This window comes from Typha angustifolia, chromosome 11, assembly GCF_048772165.1.
Source record: "Typha angustifolia cultivar Huaian chromosome 11, ASM4877216v1, whole genome shotgun sequence".
NCBI classification, from domain to species: domain Eukaryota; kingdom Viridiplantae; phylum Streptophyta; class Magnoliopsida; order Poales; family Typhaceae; genus Typha; species Typha angustifolia.
Window position 1 is genome coordinate 8498030 of NC_133249.1, and position 24612 is coordinate 8522641.

General features: G+C 38.5%; 1 protein-coding gene and 1 pseudogene across 1 annotated transcript; both read left to right on the plus strand.

The window, feature by feature from the left end:
• The first annotated feature begins 6242 nt into the window (after positions 1 to 6242).
• LOC140771061 (senescence-specific cysteine protease SAG39-like) lies at positions 6243 to 7897 on the plus strand. Its single transcript, XM_073112440.1, has 2 exons — positions 6243 to 6686; positions 7145 to 7897. The coding sequence occupies exons 1-2, from the start codon at positions 6266 to 6268 to the stop codon at positions 7732 to 7734; spliced, it is 1011 nt and encodes a 336-aa protein (XP_072968541.1). The 5' UTR covers positions 6243 to 6265; the 3' UTR covers positions 7735 to 7897.
• Positions 7898 to 22878: 14981 nt separating this feature from the next.
• Positions 22879 to 23544, plus strand: LOC140769900 (senescence-specific cysteine protease SAG12-like; annotated as a pseudogene).
• The last annotated feature ends 1068 nt before the right edge of the window (positions 23545 to 24612 follow it).

The following is a 24612-nucleotide window of genomic DNA, read 5'->3' on the forward strand; positions in this document are numbered from 1 at the left end:
GCCATATCGGTACTCATATATCCAGAAGGAGAAGATCAAGAAATTGGTGGTCGAGATGTAGAGCAAGGGATCATCCAGTCGAGTAGGTGTGCCTACTCATCGCCGGTGTTGCTAGTTCAAAAAAAAGACGGGAGTTGGCAGTTTTGCGTAGACTATTGAGCCTTGAATGCAATCACTGTCAAAGACCGATACCTAATACCGGTGATCGAGGAGCTGCTGGACGAACTTATAGGGTCGGCTTATCTCAACAAACTTGACTTAAGAGCGGGGTACCATCGAATACACGTCGACCCGAAAGATGTGCATAAAATGGTGTTTCAAACTCACGGTAGCTACTACGAGTTCTGAGTCATGCCTTTTGGGCTCACCAATGCACCGGCTACCTTCCAAGGGCTGATGAGTAACCTTTTTTGCCCGCTCTTGTGTCGGTATGTGCTTATCTTCTTTGACGATATTCTAGTGTATAGCAAGAATTGGAGCGAACACTTGTGGCATGTGCGTGAGGTGTTGAATATCTTGCGACAAAACTAGTTAAAAGTCATGATGAGAAAGTGCCTTTGGGGTGAGCCACAATTGGAGTATTTGGGTCATATAATCTCAGTGAGAGGACTGGAAACTGATCCAAGTAAGATCAAAAACATGGTGGACTAGCCGATTCCCACTAATCAGCAGGAATTAAGGGGATTCCTTGGGTTGACAAGGTACTATCGGCAATTCATTGCCAACTACAGCAAGATCGTTGCCCTGCTGACCTCCTTACTTAGAGAAGGAGGGTTTCAATGGATGAGCATGGTGACGAAGGCTTTCGAAGCATTGAAGACAGCCATCTCTACACACCGGTTTTGGCTTTATAGGATTTCAACAAGCCCTTCGTGGTGGAATGCGACACTTCGGGTGAGGGAATTGGAGTTGTTTTGATACAGGGGACAGGCCCATGGCATATATGAGCAAGACATTGTCAAACCAGTCACAACAGTTATCCACCTACGAGCGTGAAATGCTAGCAATTCTACACACCATCACCAAATGGCGACCCTACTTGATTAGCCAACGGTTTACTATCCGCGTGGACTAGCATAGCTTACCCTACTTCATGGAGCAACGTATGCACACCCCGGCACAACAACGGTGGGTCATGAAACTCCTTGGGTATGACTACGAGCTAGTCTACAAAAAGGGGATTCAGAACCGAGCTGCCGATGCCCTTTCGTGCCAATCAGACATAAGTGAGCTCGCTTCCTTTTCAGCACCAACCTTTCCTCTATTTTTAAATCTGTGGGGAGTTAGTGCAGAGGATCAAGTCATGGAGGAATGATACACTTAGTTAGGATCTTTTCTTATTATATTAGTTATTTATTTTCATTCAAATAAAATTTCTATAGGTCGTGTTCGAACGCAGGTGGGGTCGTGTTCGAACGCCCTTGCCAACGCTTGCATTAGGTTCACAAATACAGAGAACGCAAAACGCGCATTCGAATGGAGTCGGGCGAGTTCGAACGCCCGCGTTTGAATGCCTGCATCGCGTTCGCACATACAGAAAACATCTTTTGTGCGTTCGAATACGATCGATGGGAATCCTCTAGAATTATGGTTACTTATTATTTTAGGACTTATTGGCTAGCCTCTATAAATATGTGGATGGCAGCCAAATTCATTATTGAATTGGATTATTGATTTCTTACCTCCTATCTTCTCTCTAGACTCTCTCTCTTCTCCCTCTTCATCATCCTTTCACATCTACCATTGGCAAAGTTTCTCCTAACTTCTAATCTCCCTCAACTGTCGAGCCACCCCTCTTTTTTGGAAGCTCGACCACTTCATTCCCTTCGTCTATATCCCGTAATAAAATTCGTCATCTACCTTCATCTCCGTACCCATCCATAATCCTAACATCCACTCCACCCGTCACCACCACCATCACCCACGTTATTCCATGTTTTTATCCCTGTTTCAGTTCGAATCTACGAAGGGCATAAATACGAAAGTTGTAGATCAGAAAATTATAAATTTAATCCACTTAATTTCGTAATTTACTGACTATAGGAGAATATTTAACGAATATTTTTCCACGGTTGTGCGGACTGCTTCCTACAATAAATTCAGATCCTAAGGAATTATTCCGTAACCGACCTTTTCATACAAGAACCCATCAAGGAGCTCGAGTCAAAATTCAATGATCGCTTCTCCAATTGCACACCTTGAGGATAAGGTTGTGCAAGCGTGGTGGATTGATACAATTCGGACTTCATCAATGTCATCTCGAGCATGAATACAATTTAGAGGTGTCTTTTATTCTTATTTTAGTGTTTATGTCATTGAAAAATAAGTTTTCTGTAGGTCACATTCGAATGCATGCGCTTGCGAACACCTTTATCAGGTTCACAAAAATAGAAAACGCAAAATATATATTCGAATACGATCGGGGGCATTCAAACGCAAGTGTTCAAATGCTTGCATTAGGTTTGCATCAACAGAGAACGCTTTTATTGCTTTCGAACGCGTTCGAAACCCCGTTCGAACGTGGTTAGTGAAAATTCACTGTTTCTAGGGTTAATAATAATCATTTTTGAATTGTTTGGTTAGCCTTTAAAGGTGTGGATGGCAATCAAGGAGTCATTATTGAATGAATTGAGTTTTGCCCTAATCTTCTTCTTCTTCTTCTCTCTCGTTCTCTCATTTCCCAGTTCCGCCGCTTTTAGCCTCCCTCGACTGGCCACTCACCCTAGTCACTTAAGGGTAGCCCACTCCTCCCCCTTTTTCAAGTCTCTATTACCTTGCCCTAACCCTTTTCATCATCCATAATCCTTCCACCACCACTTACTCACCGGTGCCACCCCATTACCGCCGGTCTACCACCACGCATCTTCACATAGGATCTCGTGCCTTCATCCACGGATCCATAGATGGACTCCCTAATGTTCGACTACTTCTCGGACGATATCTCAAGATCCCATCGTCCGATTTTCCTTAAACTGAATTTGTTGGTAAGCTCTTTTCCAGGGCTACAATATATCAAAATTTTACATTGATCTAATAGTTACAACTTCCATAATCTTTTTTCAAAGTTTCATTTTTAGATCCTATCCAGATCTGAAAACGGGATAGATCAAACCTTATCCCAAAGAGAGATCGTATCAGTTGAGCGCAAGTGGCTACCCAATGTGGGAAAGACATTCAAACAAGATTTTTTTTAAAAAAACCCACTATGTCTAACGTGGGATAAGCGTTCAAATGAAATTTTTTATAAAGCTCATTGTGTCCAATGTGGGGTAGACGTTTGAACAAGATTTTCCAAAGAGTTCACTATGTCTAACGTAGGAAAGGCATTCGAACAGATGGCTAAAGAGATGAAACGTTGGAAACCCGTACGAATGAATTTTTGGAATGTAATGTGGAACTTCACCCTGTTCGAACGCTTTAGATTTGGTTTAAACTATTTTGTTAAGTTCAGTCTCATTGGTCCAAAATAGGTATTTTTGGAGGCTATATTTCTAGTTATATTAAAGGGCAACTTGAAAATGTGAGGAGCACATCGGAAGGTTACATTGAGCTACACTTAAGAGAAGAGATGCTTTTGGAGATGCTAGAAGCTTGAAGGTATTGGAGTCATGCCATGCTCAATTTGTCCAAGATTGAAGAAGATACTTGAGATTGCGTCAATGGTCACCGAGGCTAAGCTACGACCTTTAGGGACCAAGCACAAGAGACAGTGTATTGAGGGAAGTCAAGCAAAACACTATCATAAAAATTGTGGGTAATAGCAATCGATTTGTAAGTATTCTTGTAATTGCTAAACTCATAATAGTTGGTTTTACCTCATAAAAGAGGTATGTGGTTTTTTCACCGTTAGATGGAAAGGATTTTCCATGTCAAATTTGAGTTGTTTGTGAGTGTTTCATTCCAATCTTTTAATTTGTAAATGGTTCTCTTAGTAGTGTTCTTTGTCTAGTAATTGTTTCATTTTTTCAATATAAGTAATGGAAGTAAGGAATTAAATAATAGAGTTCGGTCTTTCAAACGGACTTGTCTTAACAAAATTTAAAATTGATATGGTTAAAATGGTACATTATGGGTGGATGTACATAGAAAAAATTGCCAATATGAGTTTTCAAACTCCTCATCAAATCACAAACATGTAAACAGTGAATAGGTGGACAAACAATTATTAGAGTGAGAATAGGTTGTTAAATTGTAAGTTTTATGGCAGAGTTCCCAAAAAATAATATGAAATTTCTTATAAAATGGAAAGAAATAGCACCATAAGATCCCAGTAATCTATAGAAGACTATAAATTACGTTGTTGCGGTGGGGGAAGAGCAATACCAAACGGGGACAACAACGATGATGGAAACAGGAATCAAGGATGAGAAAAGGCGACAACAGAAGGAGGAGGTGGCGGAAGGAGGAAGCGACAACAACAGGGAGGGTTGCCGATGATAGAAGGAAGAGAAGGAAGAGACAACAGTTATAGAAGAAGCCAATAGGAGAGCACATAGGGCAATGAGAAATACTTGAAAATAAAAATAAGGATATTTTTATCTTTTTACATTTTAAATGATTCAAATTTTAATGTTAGTTACTCTAAGTGGAATCCATGCAAAACATAAAGATTTTAAAAGATTTCTTTCCAAATTTTTATATTTCGAGAGATATACATGTAAATATAAACTTTAGATAGACATACAAGCAAATAAAGAACTTTTTAAGGGTATATATGCAAGAAATCTAATTTCAAAACACCAAATATGTTATAAACTAAATATTTTTAAAATTTTAGGACTAAAATACCATTATGATATAGAAAAGAATAATTAAATATTAAAGATAGTTATCTAACTTTGCAAAAATAGTTGACCAGATCGCTTTGCCAAAAATCAGCCAAGTTGCATGGGTCACTAGCTCAACCATCGGGTTAATTAGTTTCTACCAGATCGATTGCTTATCCGGCCTAATAACAAAACCGAACTGGTTTGGTGGTCAATTCATTGGTTCACTAGTCCGGCCACCTAGTTCGGTCCGGTTATAATAATTATGGCTTTTAGGATGTTGAAGTGAAAATTTGTATGGCTTTATACTCACCACCTTTTTGTGGAAATATTTTTAGGTTAGCAGATGATCCCGATTTCACATAGGAGTTGGCGTGGATTACTTTTAGTTCTTTTATTTATCTTATTATTATAAAATAAGTTAAATAAATTGTAATCCCTATGCGGCCATTTATATCTGAGGTATATGGAAATTTATTTTGGGGCTTGTTGTGCATGAGATATTTTGGGCTTTGTTCTGCTTATATTACTTATGAAAATGTTGTGTTTTTCTTTTGTATATTGTGTAGTAATATTGACTAATAGGTTATGTGGAAACTACATGAGCTTTATTAACATGAGGGTGTATATAGTAGCGGGAGTTTCATCATTAATAAAAAAGGTTAAAACACAAAAATACCCTTTTGAGTACAGTGTATAAAGGGTTTAATAATATTTCTCTTTCTTTATACCGTTAAAAAATAAGGGCAGAAAATTACATGATAGCTGATGAATGGAAAATGTGACGACAAACTACTGAAAGAGAAATTTGAAATAGTTTCGAGGGTTTATGTGCTCAAAAAAGAAAAGCACAAGTCGCGCTCTTCAATAGTTTAGAGGGTCAAAGTTCGAATTTTTTTTTTTTCGTGAAGCAAAAGAAGTTACGACGTAAACGTTTTCGTTATGCTCTTGTTGTACACAACTTCGCGTACAGCATGGAAGATATTATATATGTCTAGCTTTTGCAAGTATATATAACGACAGTGATATTATGTATGTATGTGTTGTTTAATATCTGAAAATAACCGCGTTTTGCTTAATTTGCTAATTCTTTTAAGATCTATGTGGCAACGTTTTCTAATCATATATGACCTGGTGGCTGGTGCTACTTCATATAGCTAGCTTGGTGACGTAGGTGTGGACCGAGTGGATGTAAATCTAACTGAAAGAGGGAGTTTCTTGGGAATGGATTAGAAGGAATTAAACGGGATTGAAATTTTAGCATATTTAATATTTCAAAGCCTGAGTAATTTATTTCATTGGAAGCATCTTTACGTATAAATTGCTGCCCAGCTACATAGAATACCGGGCTATATATTGGCTGACAGAATGCATATCGCGAATTAAATATTGATCAAGTCTATCCTCCAAGCACTATATAAACGCACCTTATCTAACGAGTTCAATATCGCCAAAAAAGAAATAATCCTTCTACTCTTAATACAGTTGGAGCATCGATCATGGCTTCTTGGCTGTATTTCTTTTCTCTTTTCCTTGTTATTTGCACGTTATTTGCAGGTCCAGTAGTCTCCGATGGCAGCTATGACGAAGCCATGAAAGCGACGCATGAGCAATGGATGGCTCAATATAAGCGAGTCTACACCAATGCGGAGGAGAAGCAACGTCGTTTCCAGGTGTTTAAGAGGAATGTTGAATACATAGAGTCCTCAAATAATAAACCTGGACAGAGCTACAATCTTACTGTAAACCAGTTTGCGGACTTAACCAATGAGGAATTCATGCTCACTCATGGCGGACTAAAGGTCACAAATGCTTCCAGGCAATCGACGTCCTTTATGTACGAAAACTTTTCTGCACCACCTAGGGTAGATTGGAGGCTCAGAGGTGCAGTGACTGAAGTTAAGAACCAAGGATCATGTGGTAAGGCAATCTGCCGAACAATTTCTTTTCTTTTATTTTTATTCCCCCAGTACTTCAGAGCTAAGAAACTGATTTATATATAAATTTGGTTTACCCTCCAATATGTACTGCTGGTTTCTTATGAGCTGATCCTTACTCATTACAAATTCTCTGTTCCTTTCTTGTTTCAGAAATGTTCCTCAATTCATCTTTCTCTTCCTTTATATTTGAGAAATATCATTCATTGTTATTCTTTTCCTTCAACGTGCACTGGTTACTCAGTGCATTTCCTCCTCTTAGTTAAAAACTATACAGTAGTCTCAGATATATCTGTTATTATATATATAACGTTTTAACTTTGTTGACCTTCTTGTAAATTAAATCATGCATGCCATACAAGAAAGTTTATTGGTTAATTAGTATTTGATTCTATATCTCGTGCTAATATTAAATGTTGCTTTTCTATAAAATACATATAGGATCTTGTTGGGCATTTTCTGCAGTAGCAGCAATTGAAGGAATATTTAAAATCAGGAGAGGAAATCTAATCTCTTTGTCAGAGCAAGAACTAGTGGATTGCGACTTCTTTGATTCTGGATGTGATGGTGGCTTAATGGACAATGCATTCAAGTTCGTCATACTAAACAGAGGTATCGATTCTGAATCAAACTATCCATATCAAGGATATCAAAGCAATTGCAACGTGAGGAACCTATTGCTGAATCACGTAGCGACCATTAGACGCTATCAAAAGGTGCCTCGCAATAGTGAACCGGCACTCATGAGAGCTGTTGCAAGACAACCAGTGTCAGTTGGAATAGATGCTGGTGGTTATGATTTCCAATTCTATCATTCTGGTGTCTTCAGAGGTAGTTGTGGGACTAGTCTAAATCATGGAGTTACAGTTGTTGGTTATGGGATAGATAGCAAACGAACAAAGTATTGGATAGTGAAGAACTCATGGGGCAAAGGATGGGGCGACAACGGTTACATTTTGATGCAAAAGGACATAGCTGCACCTGAAGGGTTGTGTGGAATTGCAATGCTGGCCTCATATCCCACGTTGTGAGAAGAAAATGTGTACCAAATAGTTGATCCCCATATGTGGTGTGCGAGTTCAATTGTTGTGATCTTGATGACTGAAAGTGTGAAAAATAAATTATGTGAGGGTGAGAAATTTGGAAAATATTATATATGTCAATAATGGTTTTGGAATAGCTTTGCAAACACTATAATATCGAATGAATAAAGCAATTATGATTTGTTTGTTTCATTGGTTGAAATTGATATAACATTTACGGATATACTAGGCTAGATCAAGAGTTGCCTCATATGATGCCCATAAAATGTTTATTGCATCCTTCTATATTTATGGAAATTATTTTTAATGGCAGTTATATATAATAATTTCTCTAATACATACAACTGAGCTAGATTGCACAATATATTTCAAAGTGTCTTGTGTTTAGGAATTTATCATGACATAAAATTATACTAACAATGTAAAACAATAGAAATCACCCTTAAATGACTTAAGTAAATCAATTACATGAAATTCGATTAAGCCAAAAGCATATATCAATAAAATTCGACCAAAAGATCCATCCAGAATATTTAATGATACATCAGTAAAATCTAATAGTAAGGGTCTAAACGTAAAGTCATGAAAACATGCCCCTAATTCGTAGCTAGAGATTAATGATTTTCAAAACGCTCCCCCTAGCCCCAGACCTAATGAGATCACTCAAGGACATCATATTTAAAGGCTGTAGTGAGATCAGTTTTCACAAAGTAGCATATTTTATGAAAATTCTGCCATCGCGTTCGAATGAGCAAAATATGTGTACTTTAATAAAAATTAAGTGAAAATATCAACCTAAACAAAAAATCTACATGCCTCTATCGTTCCCAAATCTCAGAGAGCCTTGTCATTACACGTGTGCTCTGCTATTGCCTTCTTCCATAGTCATTGTCTCCACCTTCCGTCTCGCCACCCCTCCCTATCATTGTCGCTTCCTCCTTCTGCCGCCTCCTCCTTTTGTTGTTGCCTTTCTATGTCATCCTTGCTTCCTTTTTTCATCATCGTCGTCGTTGCCATTTGGTACCGCTCTTCCCTTGCCGCAACAACGTAGTTTATAGTCTTCTATAGATTAGTGGGATCTTATGGCATTATTTCCTTCCATTTAGTAAGAAATTTCATATTATTTTTATGGAACACTGCCATAAAATTTACAATGTTACAACCTATTCTCACTCTAATAATTTTTTTGTGCACCTATTCACTGTCTACATGTTTATGTTTTGATAAGGAATTTGAAACTCATATTGGCAATTCTTTCTATGTACATCCACCCATAATGTACCATTTTAACCATATCCATTATTTCTAGTATTAATAATTATCATTTTTGGCTTATTTGGTTAGGTTCTTATGGTGTCGATGGCAACCAAAAATATTATAATGAATGAATCCTGATTTCTATCTCTTTCTATCAGCTCTACCCTAATCTCCCTCCCTCTTCCTTCAAGCTCTAGCCGTATGCCATCTCGACGTTAGTGTTCTTCTAACCTCCCTTGTCTATCAAGTCCTCCCTCCTCCTTAGGATCTCGGTCACTTCTCCCCCTTTATCCTTATCCCCTAAACTCCATAAACCATCCACTCTCATCTCCACTTTCATCTCTAACGTTATCATTACCTCTACTTGTCACCACCACCATCACCCCCACTCTTGCGTATTTTCATCACAGTTATAATCTGAATCTGTGAAGGGAATAAATATCAATGACATAGATTAAGAAGTTGCGGATCGACCACCCCTAGTTTCATAATTTTTTGACTATGGATTCATCTGGTGAATATTTTCCCTTGATTGTGCGGACTACTTTCCTGCAATTGATCCAGATATTGAAGAGGACATTCTGTTCTTATCCCTTGCCTATGTCGGATCGTGTTTGGGAGGACATCTCTATGTATTTCATAAAGGGATTGTCACTAATACGTGGGTAATATTTGGTAATCTTTATTATGGTGGACATGTGATATTATATAGTTCCCTAGCCACTTATTGTTTTCCTTGCTTTGGTTTTGTGGTAGTTATTTGCTTGTTTGGTGACATAATAAATAATTTGTGGAGAACTCAAACGTCAAGAAAACCGTTTGAACACCTATATAGCGTTCGCAAATTCTGAGAGTCTATTTTATCTATTCAAATAGCTTCGTGAGGGTGAATGTGTGATGTAAGAAGTCTTGCTTGAAGTATTTATTTTCTAGTCATTTGTTATGTTATTTGCTTATGAGTCATTAGTTAGTGGAGTCAGACCACACGACATGGGTTAGGCCAACCGAGTCGTTGGTAGTCACCTATAAATAGTTGTGGTGCACACCTAATTAGTCATCTTTGGAAATTGAATCAATTCTTCTTCTTGTTTATCTATCTACTCCCTCAACCTCTCTCAATCTAGCTAACCACCATTACTGAGCAAGCTCCTCCCCCTTCCGTTTGGTCGCCCCTCTCAACCCTGAGAAATGACCCACTTCTCTATCTTGTGCAGCACCCCAACCTACCTTACATCTCCATTAATTTACCTACACCAACCATAGCCAAGTTCCCCACCACTACCATTTGGCCACCTTTTCGCCAATCTATTCCGATAGATTCGATCCTCCATCCTAGATCTATCAAACCTTAAAATACCTTTTCGATCCGACCATTGAATCTCAAGGACTCTCTTAACCTCGAAGGTTAGCAATAGACCTAGCTTCCAAACTGGAGACCGAATCATGAATCAAAGATCATATTCAGATTCACATTGCTCGAGGGAGTTAGAAGATACTGATCACTATTTAGAGGGAGTTTGTAATAGTGGTATCTTAATGGTGGATACAACATCAATGATGGCAAAGAGACAGCCCGAGGATACACTATTACCAAAAAAAGGCTCGACACTCGACACCCCAAACTATGAGATCGAGCGCACTGGGTTGCAAATGGCGAGTCCTAGCCGACCAGCACCAATTGGAACAAACACTAGGGGCGTGACAAATGATATCCGAGACATGTTGTAAGTATTGATAATGCAGCGGTTGGATAATGTACAAAGCGATCACGTCACATTGAAGGAGTATGTCATGAATCAATCAACCACATTTACTCCTCGACGAAGGTTGGAACCATAGGGAGACCAACGGGGATTTCACCACCAACGAACACGCAACTAGCTAGGTACAACACCATCATGCTAATGAACCTATTTTACCCATACAACCTCAATTTCAGCCTCCCCTAGTGGTGACCTAAAGCTCAATGGCAATGGAGCTAAGCAAGGCCCAACGCTAGTTCGTTATGTCAGTGATGATGATTGACAAAGCATCGACGACCTTGATCCATTCCGAGATGACCTAGAGCGTGTTCGAGGATACTAGAAGGTACAACAACAACCACAAGGGTTCATACCTAAACCTAGATTCATCCGTGATCCGATAACACCATTCGAGGTAGAATCGCACGCTTGAATTTTTCAAAGTTCCAAGACGGAGATCATACAGATAGGTTGTTTCAAATAGAGTAGTATTTTGATTGCCAAGGGATAGCGAAAAATGCAAAGGTGAAGATAGCAAGTTTCCACCTCCAAGGAACAGCGTTGTATTGGCACCGATCAACCATTTGTGGTCAAAACTTCAAGGGCTGGGCTGAATTTTCAAGAAGCATTACAAAGAGGTTCGACACAATGCATTATGAGGATTTTGCTATTGTTCTGAGCAAAATAGTGCAACGAACCACAATAGTGAAGTACTAAGCGGAGTCTGATAGAGTTAGCAGTCGATGTGAGCCGCCTTGGTCGAAATTAATGTTGAAGAGCACCTTCATTTCAGGGTAGCATTAGGAGATCAAAGCAGATGTGCAAGTCCACTGTCCTTGAAACACCCAACTCCAAATAGATGTGTTTCTCACTTGGGTAGAATCCATGTGGTTTCCACGAGACTTAATAGTCAATGTTTATACATAATATATAGGATAAAACCCAAAATTTTTCACACATAAAACAACCTAAATGGAGTTTAAATTACCACAAGAAGCAACAAGCCCTAAAATACATATCCATACACCTCATTAAGATAAATGCCCACGTAGGGGCTATAATTCATATAACTTATTTTACAATACTACAACAGATAAAGAAAAGTACAATTAGATCTTCACCAGCTCCTCCACAGACTCGAGGTCATCTACTAATTTGAAAAATGTTTCCACCAAAAGGTAGTGAGCATAAAGTCCAGCAAGTATACATCTCTATAGTCTAAAAATAGGATAACGGAGAATGTCACATGGTACATATGTATGCCAACATGATTATAGTAGTGAGTCCATGCAACATATTCATATTAATAGCTCACATGTATTAAATAAAAAACACATGATATGTATCATTTAAACTATTAAATCATTTATACCAAGCTAATACTAAGCCATAGTCATAATTTATCATAACATGATCAAATAGCTATCTACCACATAATAAACATAGGCTCATACATCATCTCAAACATCGAGAAGGGGTAGACAACTAGTGGTTATGCCGCTTGTACATGTATGGCAGCGCCGCATATGACTGATTGTCTGTGGCCACCAGGCTAAGGACCCCAGTTATAGCCCTATCATCATCGACATCATCACTATTCTGGTAAATCATTGCACATAGTAGAATCATCACTTGTAGCTAAATCATCGCATATAGTGGAAAAGAGCTCACAACTCAATAGATGCCCTGACACTGCGTCATCAGATATCACTAGGTCTATGACGCTTACCTCTCAATCATAATTTCAAATCACCTAGTGTCTAATCTCAATACTCGGTAGTGTTACGCCTACTCAAATCAACATGCGTAGTGCTTGATAATCCCCTCCTAACCTCACGACCTCAGGGATTGGCCGATATAAATATAGATAATAAATATACACTCTGCCCCTAACCCAAGGCTGAGCAGGTAAACGGGCACTACCGAGATGAAACTTAACTTTAAGGTGATACGTGCAGGTGGTGCAGTGATTAATATCATCAATCATAAAACATGCACATCGAAGATATCATAATCAGAAATGCTCTAATAATCCATGAATAACTATAAAGTAGTAAATTAAATATAATTATGTTGAATAGTGAATAAATATTTACCTATGTATGATATGAATGGGATCAACTCATAAAGTAAAACATCACTTCAATGCTACACTATTCCTAGACTACAATGAATTCAGTTGCACGGATCATCCTTGCACGATATTGATTCTACCTCAATAATGAAAATAATATACATAAGCACAAGGCTAGCTAAATAAATTAATTAATTAATTAATCCAGATAGCTATTATGGTTTGAGGTATGTTCACCTAAGAACTCTTACATTTATTAATCAGTTAGAGTTGGTATATTAATTTTAACAGTATGATATTGAGGGTTATTAAATATAATTATCATTATGATCATTATTCCCTAATAATTGTTGATTGAAAGTAAATTAAAAATAGATCGCATTTAATAATATTTATTTATAATAATTATTATAACTAATCAAAACTATCCTCTAAAAATAATAATTAATAATTGAGATTCAGAATGACAAAGATAATAAAATAAAATAAATGAATTACATTACAATAAATTAAAGATCAATTAATCTATTTGGCTAGCCCAGGGCCGAAGTGATGGGTTGGGCTTTAACTAACCCAGAGATTGGGCCTAAAGCCCAAACTAGCTAAAATTGCCATTTGGGATGGGCTATAGCCCAACCCACAATAGATATAGGCTGCCTGTAGCCCAACCCAACCAATGAATTAGGCTGGGTGATAGGTTACGGTACCAAAAGATAGGCTACGTAATGATTTCTTCAGGATCTGAATGTATTACAAAAATCAGTCCGCGCAACCGTTGGAAAATATTCGTTAGATATTCTCGCGTAGTCAGAAAATTATGAAACTGATTGGGTTAGATCTGTAACTTCCTGATCTACAACTTTTGTATTTATGCCCTTCGCAGATTCGAATTGTAGCAGTGACGAAAAGATGGAATAACTTGGGTGATGGTGGTGATGACAGGTGGAGTGGATGTTAGGGTTATGGACAGGTTCGGAGGTAAAGGTGGATAGTGGATGTGGTTAAGGGATATAGACGAAGGGAATGAAGTGATCGAGATCCCAAAAAATAGGGGTGACTCGACAGACGAGAGAGATTAGAAGTTAGGAGAAATCTTGCCAACGGTAGAGGTGGAAGGATGGTGAATAGGGAGGAAGGAGAGAGTCTAGAGAGAAGATAGGAGGCAAGAAATCAATAATCCAATAGCATTCTCCATCCTACTCCAATTAGGGTTTCCTCCACATATATAGAGAGGCTCACCCTAAGGACTCATCAACTAAATTAAACAACTCTAACAAATCCTAACAAATCAACAACTAAGTTAAAACCCTAACAAACCAACTAAACCTGTCTTCCTTATCTTCTCCAATTAACTCTCGGATTAAGGTTTCATTTTGTCGTATATAAATTTCGAATCTAAAGAAGTCATGAATATCAAAGTTGTAGATCTAGAGGTTATCAACCTTATCCAACTAGTTTGATATTATTTGGATATGTGTAGAATATTCTACGAATATTTCCTAAAACTGCGTAGAGTTTGATTTAGCTAATTAAATAAAATCCTAACCTACTAAGACTCTAACTAAACCAAATAACCAAATAAGATAATTAGACTCAATCCATTGAGCCTAATCTCCCTTTGATGTGATCCGATCTGATCCGGTTCGTATCAATCCACCACGCTTCCGATCATCTTATCCTCAAGGTGTCCATGGTGGTTTCCAAACCTTCCAAATTTGTCGAATCATTCCCACCAACATTCGAGCTGAGTCCAAGAGTGCAAGTCCTGTGGAGGAGGCCATGGCTCGGCTAAGTGTAACATAATGTAGCGCATTGATTTGTGCTCGACCAATTAGTCCAAGGCTAAGATTTAACTCACCCACAATCCAATGTATGCTCGAGTCTAGTCTAAGCCTTGCATAAGGGCTGATCTGTTTAGGCTTTGGAACATTGCTTATGGGCAGAGGAGGTTGTCCTTTAGATCGGTAAAAAACTTGATGGGCAGCCATGACCATAGGATCGAGTCATCAAGGTATCAGATCCTTCTATAAGTCCTCAAGACACCCGCATGACCAGCCTCTGGAGTTTGGTGGAAGTGCTCCAACAATTTCTGCCTCACTCCATCATTTCCGGGCACTTGAATACATCCGCAATCTAGCAGCAAACCGCTTCGATTCTCCAACTCTGGATGGAGCTCCGGATCATCTATCACCTCCTGCAATAATCTCAAAATATCTGGGTCAGATATACATGCATACCTCAGCTCGTCAAGGAAGGGAAATGTAGGAGAAGAATAGGCTGCAAACTCGGAGGTATCGGGTTGGCGCGATAGTGTATCCACCGCTCTATTTTTCGTTCCCTTCTAGTATTGGATTTCATTATCATATCCCAACAATTTTGTGACCCATCTCTACTATGTCAGAGTGTGTATGCGCTATCCCATAAAGGATGGAAGGCTCCTTTGATCGGTTTGGATAATGAATCATCTACTGATCAAATAAAGTCTTCACTTTGTCACCGCATGCAGAATTGCCAATATCTCTCTCTTATACGTCGATAATTACTGAGATCTTTGAGATAAAGCCTTGCTAAGATAGGCAATGTGACATCCTTCTTGCATTAGTACAGCTCCAGTGCCAACACCTGATGTATCACATTCCACAATGAACTCTTTGGTGAAGTCCGATAGCGCTAGAACGGGTGTTGTCGTCATTGCTGTTTTTAGTTTTTCAAAAGATATAGTGGCTTCATTTGTTTATCTAAAAATTTTTTTCTACAACAAAAAAGTGAGAGGATCAGCGATCTTGCCATATCCAGCGATGAAGCGTCGATAATATCCGGTCAGCCCCAAAAATCCTATCAATCCGGTAGTAGTAGTAGGAATAGGCTAAGCAGTCATACATGCAACCTTTTGAGGATTCGCCGCTACACCCTCCGCTGAAATGATGTGGCCTAAATACTCCACTTATGGTACTCCCCATAGGTACTTGGACTTCTTGATCTTCAATTGGTTTTGCTTCAGCAAATTCAGCACATCCTCCAAATGCCGCCAATGCTCCAATTCAGTCCTACTATACACTAAAATGTCATCAAAAACTACCAGGATATACCTTCACAAGAGAAGCCGAAATATATCATTCATGAGGCCTTGAAAGGTAGCTGGAGCATTGGTGAGACTAAAGGGCATCACTTGGAACTCATAAAGCTCGTCCAGAGTCCAAAATGCAGTTTTGATGATACCCGGCCCTCAAGTCAAGCTTACTAAATATAGTCGCCCCTGCAAGCTCGTTCAGCAACTCATCGATAACTGAAATAGGATATCGGTCCTTGACGGTAATAGCATTTAGTGCCCGATAATCGATACAAAAATGCCATGTCCTGTTCTTTCTTCGCACCAATAACACGGAGGATGAATATGAGCTATGACTTGGTTGCATGAGGCCTTGCTCCAACATCTCGGCTACCATCTTTGAGATAACTTCTTTTTGCGCATGTGGATACTGATATGGCCTCATGTTCGCTAGTGCAACCTCGAATACAATATCTTGCGATAGTCCACCGCTCTCCTCGGTGGCAACTCCTGTGGCTTCTCAAATAGTCCAGAAAAGTTATCGAATAATTAGACAATTAAATGGTAGTACCTGAACTCATTTGAGGCTCATCTCCTACTGGTCTTAACCGAAGAAGATAGGCCAAATCATACGCACAAGGCAGCATCATCATAGGCTGCATCGCAGGAATCGGCGAAGACCAAACACCATCAAGCCGCACATCTTTGTTTTCCTATTTAAATTTTATCCACATGCTTCGAAAATCAAATGTGACGGGTCCCAAACTCTATAACCACTAAGCACCGAGGATAATATCTGCTCCTCGCAACGCCAACGGATACAAGTCCACAATGATGTCGTGTCCTTGTACCTATATACCGACCCGACGACACAAGCTCTCTGCCCTAAGCTTTGTGTCGTCTCCAATAGCAACATCAAATCCCGTAGTTGGTTTGGCATCCAAACCCAATCTCCTCACTAACCTCTCATCTAGAAAGTTGTGTGTACTACTTGGATCGATGAGGATATGCACACAATAGTTTTTAATGAGTCCGTCTACCCGTAACATCCTCAGCGCGGAGGTACCCGAATTGCATTGATATTTTAGCTTGGATATCTTCCTCCACAACCTCTACAATAGCCTCCTTATGGACCTCCTCTAGACACTCTCCAACATCAACCTCATCCTCAAAGGGTAAATTCTCTTCATTGACGTAACATCATTTTTCCTGTTTCAACTATTAATGGAGGTCTAAGGTTCGCCTGGCTCTGATATCAAATTAATGGATTACGATACCAAAAGATAGGCTACGCAACGATTCCTTCAAGATCTGAATGTATTATAGGAATCAGTTCGTGCAACCATGAGAAAATATTTGTTAGATATTCTCCCGTAGTTAGAAAATTACGAAACCAATCAGACTAGATCCGTCACTTCCTAATCTACAATTCACATATTTGAATTGTAGCAGGGACAAAAACACGGAATAACGTAGGTGATGGTGGTGGTGAAGGGTGGAGTGGATGTTAGGGTTATGGATGGGTTTGGAGGTGAAGGTGGATTGTGGATTGTCGATGTGTTTAAGGGATGTAGACGAAGGGAACGAAGTAGTCGAGATCCCAAAGAAGAGGGGTGACTCGATAGATGAGAGAGATTAGAAGTTAGGAGAAACCTTGCTAACGGTAAAGGTAGAAGAATGGTGAAGAAGGAGAGAGTCTGGAGAGAAGATATGAGGCAAAGAAATCAATAATCCAATAGCATTCTCCATCCTACTTCAATTAGGGTTTTCTCCACATATATATAGAGGCTCACCTTAGGGACTCATCAACTAAATTAAACAACTCTAACAAATCCTAACAAATCAACAACTAACTTAAAACCCTAACAAACCAACTAAACCAATCTTCCATATCTTCTCTGATTAACTCTCGGATTAAGTTTTCATTTTGTTATAGATAAATTTCGAATCTGGAGAAGTCATGAATATCAAAGTTGTAGATTTGGAGGTTGGCGATCTTATCCAACTAGTTTGATGTTATTTGGATATATGTAGAATATTCTACGAATATTTTCCTAAAACTGCACAGAGTTGGATTTAGCTAATTAAATAAAATCCTAATCTACTAAGACTCTAACTAAACCAAATAAGATAATTAGACCCAATCCATTAAGCCTAATCTCCCTTTGATATGATCTGATTTGATTTGGTTTGTATCACTGGGTCGTAGCCCAGCCTACAACTTAGGGTGGGCTGCCTACAGCCCAACCCAACTAAAGAATTGGGTTCGGCCATAGCCCAACCCAGCCTAAGAAAGCCCGTGCTAAGCTAGGCCACACCCAGCCCAGCCCAACCATGCAACACCCTTTTCCTCACCCAAAGTAGGCCGAGAAGGAAGGGAGTGGCTACCGGTGAATGCCACCATCGGTAGCGGACTAATGCCACCATCGGTAGCCGACTAATGCATGCCTGCCCCCTTCTCTTAGGTTGGGGGAGTGTGGATAGCCCATAGGTGGTCAAGGTGGTCGATGACGAGGGAGGAAGCTCCTTCCTGGCCAGCGACCATGGAGTTGGCCTATATCATTACTTAGGCAACGAGGGCCTCGAACCAATGTGTTATACGACCAAGGAGAGAGGAAACTGGCGGCTATGGCTAGAAAAAGTCGCTCAAAGCCGACGTGGTGAGGCTACCATGTGTAGCCTCCACCGGGGAATGGAATGCCCACCAAGGGCATCACTGGCAAGAGGGCAGCGAGGGGAAACAATTAGGATCGGTGGCGGGAGGCACAAGGCCGCTAGCCACCAAGGGCATCTCCGTAATGCTTCTGAATATCACATTAGGTACATTAATTAGAACACTAGTGCTAATAGCATGAATCAATAGGCACGTTCCTTGTCAAGTTGTGTTTTACGAGCCATGGGAGAAATAATATTGAACAAGCAAATCAAGTTTAAAATATGATACTTCTCAAATAAAGAGATATCACTAATCATAGTTTTGTCTCACACCGCATTGAGCCCCATAATCTCTTTCACGACATTCAGAATATTTGGTTTAGCATGATGCTCATATGGGAATGCACCAGATTGATGTAGAAGATTGAAATGATCTATAATATTTTCTTTCAAAACTATCTCTACGCCTCATACAACTAACTCAATACCCAGCTCTAATGACGTTCTAGTGGGCACTTTAGCATTAGAATAAAATTCCTTGATCAAGTCAACACAAGCTGTCCCCGAAACTTTTAAAACATCCATCCATTGTGTCCCCCTAAATATCATATCTAGTCCCAACTCAAAATATTTAGATATATTGATTGGTCGTGTAGTGAGCATAGGTTAGTATGCAAAAAATATGATAAAACCTTCTTCCTTTGCAGATTATGAGAATCTAGGCCTCTTTGTTGAAGAAGAAGATGAACCTCTGCCACATTCTTTGGATGCACAAACTTTGGACCAAGACATGATTCTAAGACATGAATGAGTAGGGAATAAGAAAATAGAGAACAAATTATGAACTAGAAAAAAAACAAAATGTGAATAAAATCTACCCTTACTAATAAAAATTAATAACAATCTAGTAAGATGTAATCAACAACAACAATTATAGGAAAAACAATTTGGGTAATGATCATTCCAAAGTAAATGAAAAATCAAGATGAAGAAAAAAAAACCCCCAAATGAAAATAATAAAATTGAACGTGAGAGGGGAGAGATCTAAACTTCAAAGCAAATCCTAGTATAAATCCGGCAAAGATTTTGAAGTATCAAGGTGCTTGATCTCCGCAACAATGGTAGAACTCAAAGAAGTAAGGGGAAAAACTTTGTGGAAGAAGAGGAACTCAGACCCTATAAGATCAAGGTACAAATTCTGGATTGCCTACCCTAAACCAAAGTACAAAGGGATTAAGCTCGGGTTGGAGGAGGTGAGTCTAGAATCAATGAGAGTGATCATCCTAACAGAACTGAGAATCCAATACTCAAGCGTGATCGAATCGAAACTGATCAGTTGCATCAACAAAGGGATACTAGAATCGAGAATGGAGTGACTTGGATAGGATCAAGGTTAGACCCTAAAGCCTAGTGGTCTAGTCAAATTGGGGTGAAGTGGCTCAAATATAAGCCCACGATGAATCCAGTAGCATCCTAGTCCAAAGAGGCCCATTGGAGGAGATTTGAGGGTAGTGTGGATATTGAGGAAGCAAAGAGTAGCGGCAATTTTGGGAACTAAGTGTTGGAGGTAGTTCAGGGACTACACAAGGCGATGACCTTTTGTTCACATTACTAGGCTATAAGAAGAGATCACCAACACTCCTAGAGCAGCGTAGAAGGTTGAAAGGCTATAGAACGATCCTTTCAAGATCTGAATTGATTGTAGAAAGCAGTTCGTGCAATTGAGAAAACATATTCACCAAATATTCTCCTGTTATCAGAAAATTATAATATTAAGTTGGAGTGATACGCAACTTCTTGATCTACGATTTTTGTATTTACGCCCTTTGCAAATTTGAACTGCAGCTAGGACAAAAATATGATAAAGTGGGGGTGAAGGTGGTGGTGACGGGTGGAGTGGATGTTAGGGTTATGGATGATAATGGAGATGAGGGTGGGTGGTTGATGTAGATTAAGGGATAAAAACAAACGGGAAGAAGTGGCCAAGATTCCAAGGAGGAGGGAGGACTCGACAGATAAGGAAGATTATAAATTAGATGAGACCGACCAACGGTAGAGGTGGCTGGTTGATGAAGAGGGAGAAGGGAGATTAGAGTAGAGGGACTAGAGAGAGGATAGAAGAGGAAAGAAACTAATATTCATTAAGCATAATAATTTTGGCTACCATCCACCTTTATAGAGGCTAGCCAATAAGCCAAAATAATAATTATTAACCCTAATTCTAGTGTAATCCCTCCGATCGCATTTGAATGTGTCCGACCGCATTCGAACACACAAAAGGACTAATACAGGCGTTCAAATACACCCGACTATGTTCGAACGCACATTTCACGTTTTATGTTTTTGCGAATTGATGTAGGCATTCACAAAGGCGTTCAAATGCGACCCCTTCCATGTTTGAACACGACCTATAGAAAATTTATTTTAGTAAAAATAAATAACTTTTATGCAATAAGAAATGACTCTAACAAGGTGTATCAAAGGCACCCTGATCCAAGCGAGGGAGTATTTTTCACTACTTGCTTTACCAACTTTTGTTCGCAAAATGTTGGTGACTTGTGGTAAAAATGCTGCACTGCTATCTTGAGGAACCATCGGACAGCGACGATCGGAGATAGTGAGGGGAATGAAGTGATTTATGTTCTCATGCTTGGGTGTTTTCCCAATTTGAATTACCAACTAAGCTATTCTACAGGTTGGTAGTTCAACTTGGGATTTACACTCAACCATCGGAGCTTAAATAGACGGCAAACTTGGTGACCACCACTAATCGAGGTAGCACCGGACAAACAAACCACAAAGACGGGCAACCGTAGAAGGAGAGCAGGTTGCCATTCGCTATTTGGGCCTACTGTTCACCATTGTCTAGTTTGTCATCTTAAAGAGAGTCAAGGTCCTAAAGGTGAAACCACTGACTTCACACTTTGGGGACAAGGTGATGGAAGCGTGGTGTTCTATTATGAGCCAGTCGAGAAGGTCGAACGCATCACCATGCACTCTGGTGGTGACGATGAAGTCGAGAAGCTTCATGTCCCACCCAACCATCTATCTATTTGAAATTTTATGTCTCATTTGTTATTTAGTTGTTTGCTACTTAGAAATTATGTTAGGGAATCAGACCGAGCTCTTTAAGCTAGGCTAGTCAAGTCAAGTTAGGATTACTTAATTGTATGAGCTAGATTTGAACTTGTTCGAGTCGGCTAGCTGAGTTAGTCTAGGTAGCTAGCCAACAAATCTGATAAGATCAGGAATAATGATGTTACAACAATCTGAAGATCAGTCCAATTCTTCTTAGGGTGGAACTTTCGAAGAGATTTACGGGAGATCTAGCTGTCCAATAAATCTAAAACTTGAGCAAGTTATTCCTCTTGAAGTAAGGAATCCACCGTAGCCATCATCTTCCACAAAACCTAACCATTATTTTCCTATTCAATTAGTTAGTATATTTAATATTTCAAAGGCTGAGTAATTTATTCCATTGCAAGCATCTGTAGGTATAAATTGCTGCCCAGCTACATAGAAGACCGGGCTATATATTGGCTGACAGAATGCATATCGCAAATTAAATATTGATCGTCTATCCTCCAAGCACTATATAAACGCACCTTATCCTAACGAGTCCAATATCGCGAAAAAATTAAGAATTAATCGTTCTACTCTTAATACAGTTGGAGCATCGATCGTGGCTTTTTGGCTCTATTTCTTTTCTCTTTTCCTTGTTATTTGCACGTTTTTTGCAGGTCCAGTAGTCTCCGATGGCAGCTATGACGAAGCGATGAAGGCGAGGCATGAGCAATGGATGGCTCAATATAAGCGAGTCTACACCAATGCGGAGGAGAAGCAACGTCGTTTCCAGGTGTTTAAGAGAAATGTTGAATACACAGAGTCCTCAAATAATAAACCTGGACAGAGCTACAATCTTACTGTAAACCAGTTTGCGGAATTAACCAATGAGGAATTAATGGTCACTCATGGCGGACTAAAGGTCACAAACTGATTTATATATAGAATTGGTTTCCCCTCCAATATGTACTGTTGGTTTCTTATGAGCTGATCCTTACTCATTACAAATTCTCTGTTCCATTCTTGTTTCAGAAATGTTCCTCAATTCATCTTTTTCTTCCTTTTTATTTGAGAAATATCATTCATTTTTATTCTTTTCCTTCAACGTGCACTAGTTACTCAGTGCATTTCCTCCTCTTAGTTAAAAACTATACAGTAGTCTCAGATATATCTGTTATAATATATATAACGTTTTAACTTTGTTGACCTTCTTGTAAATTAAATCATGCATGCTATAGAAGAAAGTTTATTGGTTAATTAGTATTTGATTCTATATCTCGTGCTAATGCTAAATGTTGTTTCTCTATAAAATACATATAGGAGCTTGTTGGGCATTTTCTGCAGTAGCAGCAATTGAAGGAATATTTAAAATCAGGAGAGGAAATCTAATCTCTTTGTCAGAGCAAGAACTAGTGGATTGCGACTTCTTTGATTCTGGATGTAATGGTGGCTTAATGGACAATGCATTCAACTTCGTCGTACTAAACAGAGGTATCGATTCTGAATCAAACTATCTATATCAAGGATATCAAAGCAATTGCAACATGAGGAACCTATTGCTGAATCACGTAGCGACCATTAAACGCTATCAAGAGGTGCCTCGCAAGAAGTGAACCGGCACTCATGAGAGCTTTTGCAAGACAACCAGTGTCAGTTGGAATAGATGCTGGTGGTTATGATTTTCAATTCTATCATTCTAGTGTCTTCAGAGCTAGTTGTGGGACTAGTCTAAATCATGGAGTTACAGTTGTTGGTTATGGGATAGATAGCAAACGAACAAAGTATTGGATAGTAAAGAACTCATGGGCAATAGATGGGGCGACAACGGTTACATTTTGATGCAAAAGGACATAGCTGCACCTGAAGGGTTGTGTGGAATTGCAATGCTGGCCTCATATCCCACGTTGTGTACCAAATACTTGATCCCCATATGTGGTGTGCGAGTTCAACTGTTGTGATCTTGGAAAATATTATTTATTACATATTCATATAGGTAATACTTATATTTATTTATTTATTTATGTTTCTATTAGATTAATAGAGAGATTTGTAAATTATAATCATTATATTTATAGATGTATACTAATATACATATGATGTACATTTTAAGCAATTCCAATAATTTATTATATATTATTTTATAATTAATGAAATACTAGGCTTATTTATTTATTATTTTATAAAGTAAAAGACTATATAGTCCCTAATTAATCAAGATAGAGTGTGAACTACATTATAATTATAATTAGATTTTTATCTATATTTATATGTTTATTTATAATTATAATTATATATATATATATATTTATATATTTAGCCTTTTACTTTATTTTATTTTATAATGTCATACTTAGACTATTTTTTATCTAAAGAGTAGAAACCCTTTTATTCTTATTTCATATTTGACCTTTTATAATAATAGTATATTTTTTCACATTAAAAGTTTATTTATAATGTAAATCTAACTAGTTATAAAGATGAGTAGAAACTCCTGATTAGATCTTATCCCCTAGATACCTTTCTCAAATTAGGATATATTATATAATTATGTATATGCATATTTTGACCTCCAATATGATTATATGATCTTATCTAGAGATGATTTCAGCTAAGCATATTTTATCAGGCATTTGATTAGACTAATCTAGGATATGAGTATACTAGTGATATCTAGAGATGATTGGAGATGACTATATTGTTATGAGCTTATGTCGAGATGATATCTAGCATTAATATGCAAGTGCTAGACTTGTACGAGATGCATGTGTTAAATACATGATTGGAGACTATTTTATATCATTCTTCTCTTGGCCTCTTTACTATCTAAATTTTTGAGTTGCATAATCTGTTGTAGTACTAGATATATGCATATGATCTATCATATTAGGAAATCATGAAAATATATGTATATATGATGTGATGGCTGGAACGTCTGGTTCAGACTGGTATTGAACATACTCTTAGCATATGATATAGTATGATAATGGTTGATGGTTGTACTCTTAGTGTATGATAGGGTACAATTA